General features: G+C 38.5%; 1 protein-coding gene across 2 annotated transcripts in view; it reads right to left on the reverse strand.

Annotated features, from left to right (window-relative positions):
• Positions 1-16,792, reverse strand: part of PAX3 (paired box 3) — a 101,035-nt gene that overhangs the window by 6,803 nt on the left and 77,440 nt on the right. For both annotated transcript variants that reach the window (XM_005574422.5, XM_005574421.5), the window contains exons 6-7: positions 14,740-14,905; positions 13,658-13,872 (exon numbers count right to left, since the gene is read on the reverse strand). In XM_005574422.5, the coding sequence (XP_005574479.1) occupies positions 13,658-13,872; positions 14,740-14,905 (381 nt within the window). The remainder of the gene's footprint in view (positions 1-13,657; positions 13,873-14,739; positions 14,906-16,792) is intronic.

Raw genomic sequence — 16,792 nt, forward strand, 5'->3', positions numbered from 1 at the left:
TTAATTTTCCTATTGTAAGATTAAATAAAAAAGATAAAAACTGTGGGCCAAATGAAGATTTACCTTTAAAACTATGTCTGGAAAATATTTGTCTTGGCACAAGCATTATGGTTTTCCCATCAGTTGAAAGTGCCTGAAGCTTATCAGAAATCTAAAATGATTTAGTAAATTATGGTGTACATCCAGGCGCTTCTTTTTTCTTTAGTAGGAATTCTTGGTTCACGTCTTTATTTTCTTTCCTGTTCTTAAGAAATCAGATGTTCTGATTTAACATTTAACATACACATTTAGTTAGTTTTTTTTTAATGTTGTGAATTACAGCTTTGTATGACATAAAGAGTTTTTTTAGCCTTCTATCCTTTCCTCCAAAAATCTACTGACTATATCTTTTATTTAGATATAATTTATTTTCAGAATCAAACAAAAATGTTCAAATATTCATCCAATTTTTTTTTTACCAATATGGGTGTTACTGGAGTCATCTAATGGTTAAATTTCAGTAACTGTATCTTTGAGGTTAAAAACCTAAATTTAAAGAGCAGAGACTTTCCTGAAAATGTTGTCCTCAGATTCAAATGCCTTAGGAATTATCCTGCAGTTGATTAGCATCTAAATAATTAGATTTTGGGTCCTGTCTGTTTGAAAGCCACAAGAGGGAAGTTGCCTGAAGGCAGAAGTTTCTCTTAAGGTATGTGTGGTGACCTTCTCACCCATCCTGAGAGTTAGGGAAAGGCCAAGACTGACCTTTACCTAACCAGATAGAAAACCTGTGCATGTAAAATGCCCAGCTTAGTATGTCTTTATCTGTTTTATTTTAATCCTTAGCCTACATTTTACAAGTAGCTGTGCTTAGTGCATGATGAAGAAGTATGAGTGCCAGACAAGTGTGCTTCATATGCAGCATACATTTCCAAGTTTTCATTGTAAAGAGTACAGTAAGTATTGTCTCAGTTAAACTCTAAGGGGTTATGTATGTTTCATCTCCAGCCCTGTGACCAATCACAGAAATAGCTTATTTTTTACCAATTATTTTGAATACGTATTGCTCAATAGAGCTAAGTGCTAAATTTAGTAGCAATATTCTTTGGGGACTGATGACTAAAATATAAATCTAGACAGAGAATTAGCACAGAAATGAGTTGCATAACCATAGGTACTTGTTCTTAACAAGGCAGATGTTCTTTTAATTTAACATTTTATATGCACATTTAGTTGTTTTATAAAAAACCATTGTGAATTATGATTTTGTATGATATAAAGGGTTTTTCAGCCTTCTAGTCTTCCCTCTAAAGTGTATATATATATAACTTCTAGTTTACTTCTAGCCAGTGATGAATAACCATATCATGTCCATCTATTATCAATAAAGCCCATTAAGGAAAAGCTCATTCCACCTAAATGAAAAAGCATGCCAGTTAATACCACTGGTATTTGACTATGTTAGACCCACCATGGGCATAATAAAATTCTCATATGTTTTAATTCATTTACGCATGCCTGCATTTAATATGCTTTGTGACCATGTCTACAATTAATATGATTTATGGGAAAAGAACATGTGCAATATCGGGGGAGTATAGCAAATATTTTTTTCTTCTATGAATGAAAAATATAACAAAACGGCTCAAGGAAAATTGTTGGCCCTTAGCATATTAAGAGGGACTGACGGAGCCCTGAGTAAACTTGGGGGAGTTAATGATATCCTCTTATCTGACCCTGACACATTTGCAACATGTAATTTACAGAAGCTCTGTCCAGGGAATCTTGACAAATGCTCCTGAGGATGTCAGGGCAATGTTCCATTCTAATGTAAAACAGATGTGGGTCAGATACCCTCATTCATCACTTAACACAGAGAGCCTCAAACTCTTTCTGGGAGGAATGACATTACCTGCTGTTAACTCTTCTCATTTCAGGAAATATCTCACAACCACAGTAGCCCTCTAAAGCGTGTGTGCTCAAACCTATCACCGTTTCAAAATTCAGTCTGAGAACATGACTGTGGAAAATCAAACGTGTATCTTGGTTTCATTTCATGACTACTCTAGGATACTTTTGCTAAATATTAATTGACCCTTTGAGACTTGGGATTCTAAATATAGAAAGAGAAAAGCTCTATGTTTGGGCATCTCACAATACTTCAGTGATATGGCATTCAAAATTTTCTCTCTAATTGCCTGTAAACCAAACTTCCATGTAAGGAAATGCAGAGCTGATTCACCCTAATAACCATTCATAAATGCAAATCTTGCTGACCTTTAACTTCACAGTACCATTTGAGACTCACAGATCACTTATAATAAACTAGAAACACTGCCTTTTAGCAAAAAGAGCTTCAACTCTGCCTATCCCAAGCAGAGGAATGTTGGTCTATATATGCTATATTCCCATTTCCCTAAAAGTTTTCCCTCCACCTACCACTCTAACAACATGTAAGGCAGACATTCTGATCTGCTAAAAGAAGAAAATGGTTGTCCAGCTCAACAAAGAAATGTCTTCTTTCTTCCAAACTATGTAGGATGTAAGCAAATATTTCTGTGGCTGCCCAAAGTCAATAGCATAAGGTTCCATCTATGAAATGTCTGAAGACTACAGAAAAGAAACTTCCCTACCCTTCTCTTCATGTGAAGGAAGGTACATCCTTAAGATAAAGAAAAGAACTAACTGAAAATACCTGGTGATACTGATTTACCTGTGATACTGATGAGTAGATGTCAGGAAACATATTTCTGTTAATCATGGGGAAATGGAGAACAGGCATGAGCATACTCTTTAGAAAACACTTTCTGGTCTGTTTCATAGGCTCTCTGGTAAGGCAGAATAAGCATTCATTTAAAATTCATGGAATTTGGCCAGATGTGGTGGCTCATGCCTGTAATCTCAGCACTTCGGGAGGCTGAGGCCAGAGGATTGCTTGAGCCCAGGAGTTCAAGACCAACCTAGTCAATACAGCAAAACTCCGTCTCTACAAAAGAAAAAAAATTAGCTGGGTGTGGTGGCATGCACCTGTAGTCCCAGCTACTGGGGGCCTAAGGGAAGAGAATCACCTGAGCCCAGGAAGTCAAGGCTGCAATGAGCCATGTTTGCATCACTGTACTCCAGCCCGGGTGACAGAGTGATACTCTGTCTCAAAAAAATATTAAATTTAATCAAATTAATGGAATTTGTACCAACTCTACAAACGTGAGACAACATCTGAGAACACAGTCTTCCAAAAGCTAGAAACTACTACACCATTAAGCTAAAATCATATTTACCTTAATTCTCTCCCATTCCTAACTCCAGGGATGCTGAACCAATAATGATGCTGTGCTCTCTTTTCTACCTTACGACTTGTACTTATGGTCATAATCTGGGCAGTGGTTATGTCTCCTACCGCACAGGCAGCTTGGTGTAGACTGGCAACATACAGAATCTACTTCCATCTACAGAAACTAATTCTGCTCCTGCAGATCCTAGCAAAATAAAATCTTTGTAATCTAGTGATTTTAAAAAGTGCTCCCAAAATCACTTAGATTGCCCCTTATGTTCCAAAACCTTTTTTTTTGAGACGGAGTCTTGCTCTGTCACCCAGGCTGGAGTGCAGTGGTATGATCTCGGCTCACTGCAAGCTCCACCTCCTGGGTTCACATCATTCTCCTGCCTCAGACTCCCGAGTAGCTGGGACTACAGGCGCCCGCCACTACGCCCGGCTAATTTTTTGTATTTTCAGTAGAGACGGGGTTTCACTGTGTTAGCCAGGATGGTCTTGATCTCCTGACCTCCTGATCCACCCGCCTCCCAAAGTGCTGGCATTACAGGCGTGAGCCACCGTGCCCGGCTGTTCCAAAACCTTTTGATGGTACATGATGTTTTAGCTACCCTTATCCTTGGCTGGTGAGAGAGAAGCATCACTGCATATCAGATTCCCCTGCCTTTGAGGCAAGTATCATGCTTCTAATTTACCCATTATCTATTGTTATAGAAGAGAGACTGTATATTTTCAAAAATACATTCATGTCAATATTACATTTCAATAAGTCAAAACTAGAATACAAAAAGAAAAACAGCAGGACGACCCTCTCCCCTCCCTGCTCCCAGCCCCATGAAATGAAGGATGGTTGACTTTAGTTTTCATTATAGTGGGTTCTCATGTTATTGTAATCTGAATTTCTCAAATAAATTGATATTAGTACATTATATTTCTGGAGACTATCTTATCCAGCCACCTTAGAGTTACTGCATTCTGAGTGGACATCAATATGAATCCTTAGATCTTTGAAATGTCTAAGTGGAATACTTGAAAATATTCAAGTGGTAAGTTTACCAACATACCGCCTTTCCTTTGATGTCACTCAGTTTCCATGTTTGCTTTATTTTTCATGGACAAGCAAAAGGATATTTTCTGTCAGAGATTCACATAATTTTTTTTCTGACTCTGTCACCCAGGCTGAGTGCAATGGTACAATCATGGCTCACTGCAGTCTCACCCTCCCGGGCTTAAGGTGTCCTCTCACCTCAGCCTCCTGAGTAGTTGGGACTACAGGTGCAGGCCACCATTCCAAGCTAATTTTTGTATCTTTTGTAGAGAGGAGGTCTCACTATGTTACCTAGGCTGGTCTCAAACTCCTAGACACAAGCGATCCCACCTTAGCCTGCCAAAGTTCTGAGATTACAGGTGTGAACCACCACACTTGGCCATACATGGTATTTTTAAGTCAACAATAATGAAGCCCTGTTGCAACAGCATTAGCTTTATAAAAAAGCATTTAATGTTCCTCAGCCTAAGTCTACAAGACGATTTTTTTTTAGTATCGTCTAAGTTGAACAAGAAGGCACAGCAGAAGCTGAGACAGTTTAAACAGTTTATGTGAAAATGTGCAGCTAGTAAGCGACTGATAAGTTTGAACTCTATTGGGGCTGTCTTTAAATTAATGAGTTATACTTACACTGCAATCAATTCACTAGATAGGAATTCTTTCTTCTCCTTTACCCCCTTATTTGCCTCATCCTAAATATTATTAGGTAGTTTATAGTCTCTTCTTTAAAATTAGTCTCCCCCTACTCTAAGTTCTTACACAAACGGCTGACACTGTTTTAAGGTAGAAGGCACTATCAGACATTAATTAGAGAAAAACATTCACCCATGGAAAAAATCAAGAAGCCATTTTAGAAACAAATGAATCAAGAGTTGGGTCTCCACCTGGGTTTTCCATCATTCAGTACATCCCAGGAGATGTTCCTCAAAACTTGATAGCTCGGTATTCAACAAAAGGGCGCCATAATCAGATTAGAATACACTGAATTAAACAAAGTTAAACATATTTTCATACTGCAAGACTTGTCAGGGCCTTTAGTAGGCTAATGTGCACTCATACACTGAAAGGTAAAGGGATGTAATTTCTGAGTTTTACCAAATTTTACCTTCAGAATGCTTTTCTATCACACCACTGTTCTACAGAGCCTGCTTTGGGGAACAAGTCTTTATCATGAGACTTAGTTTGGTTTCAGAGTGTGCAAATAGTATCATTCCTCTAGAAGCTTATAATCAAAGGCAGTGGGGGTATGGATACACTATAATAGAATAGAGTCTAGTATGTGTTTTAACAAGGTATAAATATAATAATGTGGCATCAATAGAGGCTAAAAAAGAAATTTTGCCTGGAAGAGTCATGGAACGGTTGACATTGAGCTAGAAGCACAGAGCGACACAAATAGAGGATCATCTCTACAGCAGGTATTTTGAAATCTCAGGACAGATGCAAGAGTTTGACAGATGCAAGAGTTTAACTAGATTTTTTTTTTAATACAAGCTGCCCAAAATGAGACATTAGTATTTTCGTGAGAAAAAAAGGAAGAGTTACTTCTTTAAGTAATGCTTGCTTCTTTCATTAGTTCAGTGCTAAAGGTTACCCGAACAGTCATCTTACAGCTAAGAAATATTCCCTCCAATGTAGACACAATACCCCGTGATTCTGCAAAATGCACTCTCTTCAAATGTCTCCCAATTTGCCATCTGTTCCATTGATCAGCAGGGCCAATGCAATCGCTAATCTCAGAAACTCTAGTTTACTGAATTCGAGCTAAATGTCAAGAGCAATTTTTAAATATTATACTATACATTGAAAAATATATACCTCTGATGAAACCCAGACTCTTTTACAGAGACAGATTCTTTGGAAAAACAAACACACACACACACACACACAAACAGTATACAACTAATGACTGAATCAAGTCTTCTATGCCTGTAATACAAAGCACACATTCATCCCCTAATTGAATAAATATGCAAGTATTCAGATTTCTGAAGATATTGCCATTTTGCAAATGCAATAATAAATTAAAAGCTTTACATTGCATTCCAACCACATATAAAAGGTTGATTCAGGCCATTGGCCCCACATAGTATCTAGCACGGCTGTGTATTGCCGACTACAAAGAGAAACTTTTTATCCTAGTTGCTTTGTTATAGACAAAGCAATAATGCTCATTTTTTTTTTTCTACTCAATAGCTAGAGGAATTCAAATGGGACTAAAAGAGAAAACACAAGGTTGTTGCATTCGATTTGCCCAATGTACAGGAGAACATAGCTGACAGAATTTCTATTTAAATCAGTTCGGCAGACACAAAAATAATTAATTCAGCAAGGAAGGTTTTCTTGTGGCTCATTTCAGTGACATGATGTAAGATTCAGTCACTGGTTGCTACATTCTCCCTTTCTTTAAAAAGGAGATGTGGGCCAAGTAGTTGTCTCTCTCACAATTCGCCAAATTTAACTAACTCAAGAGGCTATGACTGGAGCTGACATAAACCAGGGATCTCCTCATACTCTTTAAGTGTAGCGGCCACAGCCTTAGAGAAAAACCAAAAGTACCAGGTCAATTACAGGCTGCATTGATTCAACAAATGGATTAATAGCCATGTTTTCATCCAGGAGCAGAATATCTCGAAAACCTGATATGGCAGAATGGAAACCTCCAAATGGCCAGTGGTTATTCTGGTGTAGCTGAAATGGGCTCGTTTATGATCATAAACATTCTTGAGCCTTCATAAACATGGAGGCTTCTGAAGTCCTGGCAATCAGCTCACAAACTGCTTTAGAAAAGAAACAGAAAGAGGCTCAAGTCTTTGAGAGGCTGCCACTTTTGTAAAAAAATATCTCTCTGTCCCCAGCTTTGTTTGACACCTAACAAATTTCTTACACCCAACAAATTTCTTTAATCAAAATCACTCCTTTTTCTTCTACAGATGAATTCCTGGAAAGTGTAAAGGGAAGAAAGCCCCTCCATTGGGAAATAGGATGGTGGCAGGCTATCTGCTTGTCTGATTCTTCACAATGATAAAGGCAGGTCAAGGGCACAGAATTTGCAACCAGTGTGTGAAATGGACACAATGAATGGCTTGTCAACAAGAATAGCATCAAGTAGCTTCTGGATGTGCACCCAAAAAATTATCTATCTTGAAACAGAAGCTGGCTGTACCGCCAGGCTGAACCTTATTGCTTTGCCCTATATCAACAGCAAAAGAAAAAGGCAAGGAATCACCAAGCCACGGTGGGAAAGATTTTCACAGCAACAAATGAAACAGAGAAGTACCCACTGCAACCATTTTTAATGACTATATCCCATCCACATAACAGGTCCTTACCCCTTGGATGAGCAAACAACCATCATTTTGCCTTGGCCGCTAAAGAATTTGAGATCGTTGTTAGCACTGTGGTCCCAAAAATGACAAGTGAAATCAAAAACAGTCTTGAGTTTTGAGTACACATATTAACACTTAAATGCTTCTTCCTAATAAGTTTCAGGATTAACAAATGTTTGTCAAAAGGAACTGTGCTGAGCAATTGAAATCTAATTTGAAATGGAACCATGATAGTCTAATACATATATGCATGAAACGAAGAAGCTTCCTAATAGGCGTAGCTGACACCAAATATGCAATTTACATACATTACACACTAATAATCTCAATTTTAATATTATTCTTTAAAAGCAACTGGATGGGTGGTAGAGTTAAAGGTTTGCTTTTGTAAAATGTGAATAAGAACAAAAAGTTGATCCTGGCATTTTATGTCATTAACCACAGTCGTCTTAGTGTAAAGAGCTATCTGCCCTTTCTGAGTCTATTTCAGAGATGGTATCTCATCACCATAAGTCTGTGATGATTCAGCCGGACTTACTAGATGAATGGTGGATAAACTGCAGATGAGATCTGCAGACCTCCTCTTTGTTCCTGAGTGGTGCTGAGTGGTGGGCAAACATTCAGGCATTTTCAAGCCCAGTACACAAATCTTTATGAGAATTTTTTCTTTCCTCAGTAGATTATCCATGAAATAGGACAGGTGTACTGGTTATTCAATTACATCTTACCCAAGACCTGAACAAAATTTGAAACGAGGACTCACAGCATAGTTCTTACCATGGGGATTTATTAATAACAGTTAAAGGTTCTCTAAAACAAAACTTTTTTGTAATTTAAGCCTATTTTCTTATTTTGTCATTGGTTTCACTCATAAACCAGAAACTAAAATCTGCCCATCTGCTCTAAACATAAAATATGTTCATAATAATCCAGATTTATACCAAATGTATTTGTAAGTATTGCTGAATTGAGAGGAACTCAAAATTTATGGGCTCTGAGGTTGCAAACAGAACTTCCTCTTTTTAGAGAGGAAAATGCTTAAAATGAATGTAGGAAAAGCTCAGAAAGCTTCTTGGATATCAAATGGCTTCATAGGGAAAAAAAATGTCAGTGATATAAGAGTAAATGAATCAAAACCATATGGATCAAATTTTCCCTAAAATACACAGTTTGAAAAATTAAGGAGGAAAAGTGCTTGGCAAAAATGTGTTTTAGGTTTTACCAAACCCAAAACATTTGAAGAATCATTTGCAATGGTTGATGAACCCTAAATGCAGCCAAGTTGGCCCATTTTGTATACTACAAAACAATAGGAAAACTTCCTAGAAATCGTGTAACCCACTGATACTGTATTTCACTCAGGAAATCTTTAGAAACTGTTATCAAAGAACTGTGGAGTTTGTAGAAGTGGGGTGGGGGTGAGGCATGAAATGATAAAAGTTTGTTAATTTAATTGGTCTTGTTTTGGGGGTTTGGCTATGTGTGTCTTGGGGGTGGGGGAGCAGTGAGGGTAGTATTTCTTGCAAAGAAAAGTTAATTAGAAGAACATGGGCCAAATGTTAATTAGCCTCACATCTTGAGCATATGGTAGTACTTCCTCAGCACTCTGTATTCCAAGGCAGCATTCCTTTTTCTTCCCACATGTGTAGGAAGGTGCTGGTAATGTACTCTCCTGGGATGCAGGGGAAATAAATGGTCTGTATTACCCCCTGTACTATATTGTCCTCACATACACAGAACAGAAACTTTCAGAAGGATGGTACTACAGAAGAAAGCCTGTGTTGCAATGAGTTAAACGCTTTCCTTCCCAGAGGGTATTTTGTCATTCATTATAAGCCCCATCTCCAAACAAGTTATGCAGTTCAGACAGCAATCCAGAGATGACAGAAAATTTTGAGGTCATTAGCCTGTCTCCACCCTCTCATGCATCACTGAGAATCTCACCTCAAGTTCCCCGACACATCCAGCCTTCAATGGAATGAAAAACCAAGCCCACCATTTGTGAAGACATTCCACCCTGACTGCAAGAAAATTCAGTCGCATATCAGTGGGGCAGCCCTTGGAAAATTTCTTAGGACATTATGCTTCCTCTGGTGGCGACCAGCCACTAAAATGTGTAATTTGTGTTCATAGAAGAACTAGTAAGAACTGGACAAGACATAGAGTTGGCTCTTAACCCTGCCACTAGCTCACTCCATCAATTAGGTGATTGTGTTGCCTTGGCCTCAGTTTTCCAATAAGTAAAATGAAAATATTCCCCAGATATTGTTGCTGATTCCCTCAGAACAAGAAAACCTTGCCAATGATTAAGTAATGCACAGACCCTTTCAGCAACTTGAGGAGGAATAACATCAGAGTTTCTAAAGGTTGCTATTGGTATTCTGAGATTTAGGCTGTCACAAATACAGATCGGTCCATTGTCAGGCTCTGACCATCTGGACAGGTGTGACCTCCCTGAGACACTGTTTCACGCCAGCCCCTCATGAAGCTGAGGCCTTCTCTGAGGAACGGACTGAGGGCATCTATGATGCGCCATTTGGCAAATGGCTCTAATTCCCAGCCTTTGCTTGGGAGAACAGATACGTTAGAGATGCAAAACAAAAACCAATTATTGTATACATACACACACACACACAGAGAGAGAGAGAGAGAGAGAAATGCTTTGGCTATCCTTACAGTGTCTATTAGCTCCTTGATGAGAAACTAGAAAGCCCATTCTACAATGGTTCACACGAATTCTAGCTCACAATTTCTAACTGTGGATGGCAAACAATACATCAATGTCAATGGCTCTAGGGGAAAAGTTGAATAAAATGCAGAAATATTTTTAACATATCAAATAGCTCCACCAGAGAGATATATAGTGAACTGACGACAGTGACTCAAAAAACTATATCCAATTCCATGTAAATTGACAGGTGGCAAAAGGCCTATGATGACACGTAAATACAGAGAAAAGGCAAGATACAAAGGTGTATACACTACTTTCTACTTTCTCAATTACGTTTCTAAAGGAGGCATAAGAACCTAAAAAGGCTAGAAGGCAATATGCAAAGATATTCATGGTAGTTGCCCTGGGGGATTCTTTTTTCTACTTTACAGACACTTTTTAAGCAATGTAAGCAATTTTTTTTATTTCTCTACAATGAACATCCAGTGCTTTTATTCTGGGGATAAGATAAAAGACCAATGGAAATTAAACTTAGCAAAAAGAGCATAAATTAACCTGAACTGAAAACTTTAAAAAACTAATCTCTACTAAATTATTTTATAATATGACTAAAACCCCCTGCATTTGTTTTTTCATGAAACCTGTTTTCTCTTCATTCAACTATGGGCTATAATAGACAAGATCCTAGACCAGGAACCAGGAATCCTAGATTCTAGTCTCAATTCCCTCCCTGTCAGTCCTTTGGCTGGCAGAAGGTGACAATCATTTTGGGCCTCAGTTGGTTTTTCTGCGTATTAGATAACCAGACAGAGGTAGAGGAAGTAGGAGAGTAAGTAACAAGGAAGAGGAGAAATGGTAATCATAATGCTATTAGTTATCATCAGTTAGCATAACATTGTCTGTGTTACATGATCCAATATATTAATAAGTACTCTATAATAAGCAGTGACTTATTAGAGGTCACCAGCCTTTCTCTAGTCTCTTCTTTAGTTAACAAGCAAACCAGGGTGCTAGACATGAGCTCTTTGCTCCACATTTTTCTTTAAAATATTTTTAAGAAAGCCAGACAAGCACCTCTTGTTTAAATAGAGTCATCATAGAGAAGTGATACAGCCCAAAGTCTACAGAAATCTAAGTTCGAATCCAATTCTCCTACTCCATTGTTACATAAACATGTTTGGCAAGATACTGATTTACTCGTTGTCCTTTGTTCTTTAACTTTGCCTGAGGAAATAAGGAAGAACTTCATATTATGTGTCTCTTTTCTAACTCAGTGGGGTTGCCACAAAAACCAAGAGAACATAAATTCCTAGTGGTGGTTTGAGGTGGAAATGTATGGCAGAAACGCAAAATACCTTGCATATTGCAATGTAATCAGGAATTAACATAATTATGTAAGATACAGTAAAGAAATACAGGAAAAAATGCCTATGAAATTTTCCATTGCTTAGTATTAGAATGATTTCGCTCTAACATCAACTCCAGAATCATAGCCAGGCTTCTTGAAGTCAAGGATTAATAGTTAGGAGATCACATTCTAGCAATTCTACTTATGTGATACTTGTATAATACAAAAGAATACACATCATAACATACAAGGTAATGCACTTATACAAGAAACTACCAGTTTCACTTATAGAATACAGGTTCTTGTTAGTTTTATTGCTATTGAATAAAATAAGGTACTAAGAAATGCCAATGGAATCTGGGATCTCCCTTTTCAGAAGCAGCTAGGGCGGGAGTTTACTTTTATTAAAAGTTTCAACCAAATCACGTTCATAAAAAGCTTTTCTATGGCCCCCAAAACTACAAATGTTGAAAAAGTCGCAGAGATAAGTACATTTGATGTTACTTCTAAGTTGTGGAAGAAGCTTATATGCTATGAATCTGGGTATTTTAAGGATGACTTTATGAATATAAGTCCATTATTTTCATGCAGAAATCACATTCACAAATTCCAGCACTTGGAAATAAAATGTATTAAAGTCCTGTAGGAAGCACTTTCATTGTTTTCATGTTGTTATTTTTCAGCTGAGGTTTAAAGCCACTTCATTTTTTTTTTTTTTTTTATCCCAGGATGTGCTATAGGAATCTATGAAACTTAATTACATTTACTGTTACAAAAAAGGATTTATGAACTTTTGCCTTTAGGCGGAAATGTTTATTTCATTGCCTTTGCTATCCATTCTTTTCAACTCCTCCGACTTTGAACTTTTCAGCTGCTCACAGTTATCACCGTGGTGCAGAGCCCAGGAACTCCACTCCCAAGACACACACCACAAGTTGAAGAAAACGAAGAAGGCAAATATATACGAGTCGTTATTTTGGCCACCCTTTGTGCCATTAAAATCTCATTTTCTGCCTATTAGAATGCCCTCTTGGTGCTTAGGCAGCGGTGATAGTCAGTGATTAGTGTGTAATTGAGTATAATTGTCTTTTCACTTTTCATTTGTGTCATTCTGAGCTTCTCTCTGTTTTTCTAACCACCAAGAGGAAAAAGGGGGTTGAAAACAGATAAAGCTGTTCAAACTCTCTGAAGAGCTTCTCGATTGCAATTATAGATTGCAACCCCTTGTGACATTTCTCCAAATTTAGTGGGCAGCTATCCTCGCCACCTGGGCCAAGCACTCTCTAATAAAATCAAGGGATCTGTATTTAAACAACTGCTAATAATGTCAACCTCGGACAGATGCCACATGTAGGAAATTTAACCAACCCTCTCACATGCAATTATCAAGGCAATTTATTAATATGATCTCCCAAGAAAAGCTCATAGTCCAATGCCAATTAGAAAAACAATTACAACATTCAAATATTTATATAGTCCCAAAGAGCAGTAATTCCCCTAATTTGTGCATTTATAACTCATTTATTCCAGAGTTTGTAGTCATCAGCTGGGTCTCTCTCCACAGGACTCGTTTGCTTCCGCTCTGATTGTTTTGTCAAAGCTTTAGTGTTTTCTTACGAGGTGCTTTTGATCGAAACTTCATCAGCTGACCAAATACAATTTAAAACAAAAAACAAAACAAAAAGCCTGCCACTGTTTGCAAGTTTCTTAACCAAAGCCCAGAACTAGGATGGAGAAGACAAAACATGGCAAACACCTTCACAACTAAATACGAACACAAAGTCTCCAAGATTACATCAAAAATCACTTGAATTTTAAGTCTAAGCTACAACTTTTGATGAAGCCAGTAGGAAGGGTGGAGAGAAAGGAAACTAGAAAACCGAAATCATGTGGCTTGTATAAAGAATACATTATGGTTTAAATTTGGCAATTCATTACACCACTGCCTCAGGGAATTGAGTATTTGGTTCTGGTATACAGCAAATCATCTGTCTGGAAACACGGGACTGACCTGAGGTGAGAGGCCATTGCCAATGGTGGGGTTCATGGGGTTGGAGGGCCCGGACGGAGGCACAAAGCTGTCTGTGTAGCTGGAAAATCCATGCCTGGTGCTGGGGAGGCAGTAGGCAGAGCTGCTGTCTGGGTTGGAAGGAATCGTGCTTTGGTGTACAGTGCTTGGAGGAAGCGGTTGAGGTCTGTGAACGGTACTGCTGGGATCTGACACGGCTGAAATGAAAAAGACTGTCAACCATCATGTTTTCTTTTAGGCCAGCAGAGAAAGTTCCGTGCAAAAGTTCATCAGCCACCAGGCCATCAGGAGCATCTATTGATCAAATCAAATGTTCACTTCAAATTGCATTTCTTAACATGCAGGTGTAGAATCACCCATAACAGATACAGTCACACCCATCTCTGCACATATTTGTAAGTAACATATATACTCTCACGGCAGGCTCACCCAGAATACAAATGTAGAAATTATATTAGCAATGCTAACAAGCATATTTTGGTAGTGAATGTTATTCATCAATATGAGAATTAACCAATGTAAGGACTGCAAGTCTCAAATTTCTTATCAAATATACTTTTAAAGCACCTAAATATTTGTGTAATAATATAGTTTCAAATGCCTGGAATGCTATTTCATAATCCAAAATAATTGGGTCTTACAATTTAACTTTATCCCATTCACCTCCATGTACTAACAAATAATGACTTTGTCAAAGCTTACCTTCCCTCTATTATTCCTACAGTTAGTAAGCATCATCGAATTCCAGTTAGTTGCAAACTGGAGTGAAATGTAGAGGTAAAATTTTAACAAAAGAAAAGCAAATCCCATGGTTATTTAGGAAGTTTGTTTTGTTTTAAAATGCTGCATTGGAATTCTATTACAGCACAGTTTATCTAGAGATATTCAGATACATCATAGAACTATGTTTCTGAAATGTGACAGGTACGTCCAGGACAACCCGATGTATTATAATTACAAACAACATGGGTGTCAGCACTGCAGAAGGATTCACTTGTATAAAATATCCACCAGAGAAATCGCCTGGAAGCTACTTTTTAATCTCCTTGACTCTTCCTCGATACCTTGTGGAATAGATGTGGGCTGGTAAGAGGTCTCCGACAGCTGGTACGTCGGCAGGGTCGGCATGGCAGTGGGAGGGAACCCCCCCGGAATGAGATGGTTGAAAGCCATCAGTTGATTGGCCCCAGCTTGCTTCCTCCATCTTGCGCGGCGGTTGCTAAACCAGACCTATGGATTTAATTTAAAAGTTAAGGATTTCACTGATTAAATAATAGTACATTCTTAATGAATTTTTCATGCTAAAACAGATTAAAGGCCCCTGACTGACAGGGAAATAGATGCAAGAGTTCCCCGCCTTCTGTGTTGTTTGGGCGAATTGTCATGACTGAAAGAAAATTTTAGCGTCAAAGGTCAGTAGAGGGGCTTCAGGGACCCTCCATGGTCTTGCAACAGCAGCCCCCATGAACCTTCTGAGGACTATGGGCAGGAATCACTCAGCAGGAGCAGGAACAACAGGAATTCCCCTCCCTTCCCTCAACACCCACCCACCTACATACGGAGAGCCTTCTGGGGAGGATACGTGAGCCTCTGTGACCCTGCGTGACACGTGTCCTAAATGTGGCCTTGCCTATTACACCAAGCCTTGTATTTATATTCTTATTAGTCTGTCTCTGTATTTCTCTGGTCACTATGGGTATAGCTTCTGGATGGTCATATAAACTGAACAGAGGATAGGTGGAGCCATTTTTTCATCTCTTCCAAAATATGAGACATTGCTCTGATCTCGGTGGAAATAAATGCCAAAGAGGTAAGTGTTTCAAAAAATGAAAGCCTCTTTTTTTAAATCTAAAATAATTCATTTGTGTCTTATTTCTTTCAACAACGGCTTTAAGCTCCTAGAATACGCTGTGTCAAGCACTATGCTAACCAGGTACATTCAGAAAAGCCAGATACAATATAATAAAATGCCCTCAAAGAATTCAAAGCCCAAGTATTTTGTATGAGTCAATGGAGAGAAAGGGCAATCATGACAGCAAGAAATGTAACTGAATATCTAAAATGTTGAGAAATTGTGATATAAGGCCTTTAATGGGTTCCGTGCTCCTGCCCAACACTTACATGTGCAGAGTTTAAATGTAGAACTTGGGGTGATTTTTCCACGGACCACACATGATGTTTCCCTCAAAATGAGAGAGAATTTCTACCAACTAAAGATATTCTAATTCCTACATCAAAAGTTCATTGAAACTTTTTTTTTTTTTTTGAAACAGTCTCTTGCTCTGTCACCCAGGCTGGAGTGCAATGGCACGATCTCAGCTCACCCCAACCTCCACCTCCCAAGTTCAAGCGATTCTCTTGCCTCAGCCTCCCGAGTAGCTGTGATTACAGGTGCCCACCACCACGCCCAGCTAATTTTTGTATTTTTAGTAAAGATAGGGTTTCACCATGTTGGTCTTGAACTCCTGACCTCAGGTGATCCACCCACCTCAGCCTCCCAAAGTGTGGGGATTACAGGTGTGAGCCACCCATTGAAACTGAATATGGAGGAAAGCACTGTGTTTGGGGATGGAAGGATATAAAGGGAATAAAGTAGGATCTCTGCACTCTGGTAGTTTGCTGTCTTGTCCTCATGGGATTCCCAGAGCAGTCAAGGAGACCAAAATAATTGCTCACTAGAGGTAGAAACTCCATATTTGGAAGCACAGAGAATTAGGAAAACTCTAAAGTTGGAAGCAAAAGTTTCAGCTTATTTTAAAGTTTGATTCTAATTTCGACGAGCGATCGCTCGAGATGGAAGTGACATCTCCTTCCTGTCGTACAGGGCAGGCAGATGCGGCTTGTTCCAGGAGGTCAGCTGGTCTAAGAGAAGATGAGAATTGATTTCCTTCCAGAGCAATGTTAACAATTTTGCAACTCAATTGTAATTTTTAAAGTCAGATCCATTTAAGAGGGAAGGAAAAGATTTTTCTGGAGCAGGAAAGCTCAATTTAGTAAATCCTTGGCCGAGGGATTTGCTCAAACTTTTGGTACTCACCCAGGCATTTGTCTGAAAAGAGTTTTGTCTTCTCTCGCCATTGTTGCAAGATACTGGTAAGGAAAGCTGTTTGAACTTCC

This window comes from Macaca fascicularis, chromosome 12, assembly GCF_037993035.2.
Source record: "Macaca fascicularis isolate 582-1 chromosome 12, T2T-MFA8v1.1".
In the NCBI taxonomy this organism is placed as follows: Eukaryota; Metazoa; Chordata; class Mammalia; order Primates; family Cercopithecidae; genus Macaca; species Macaca fascicularis.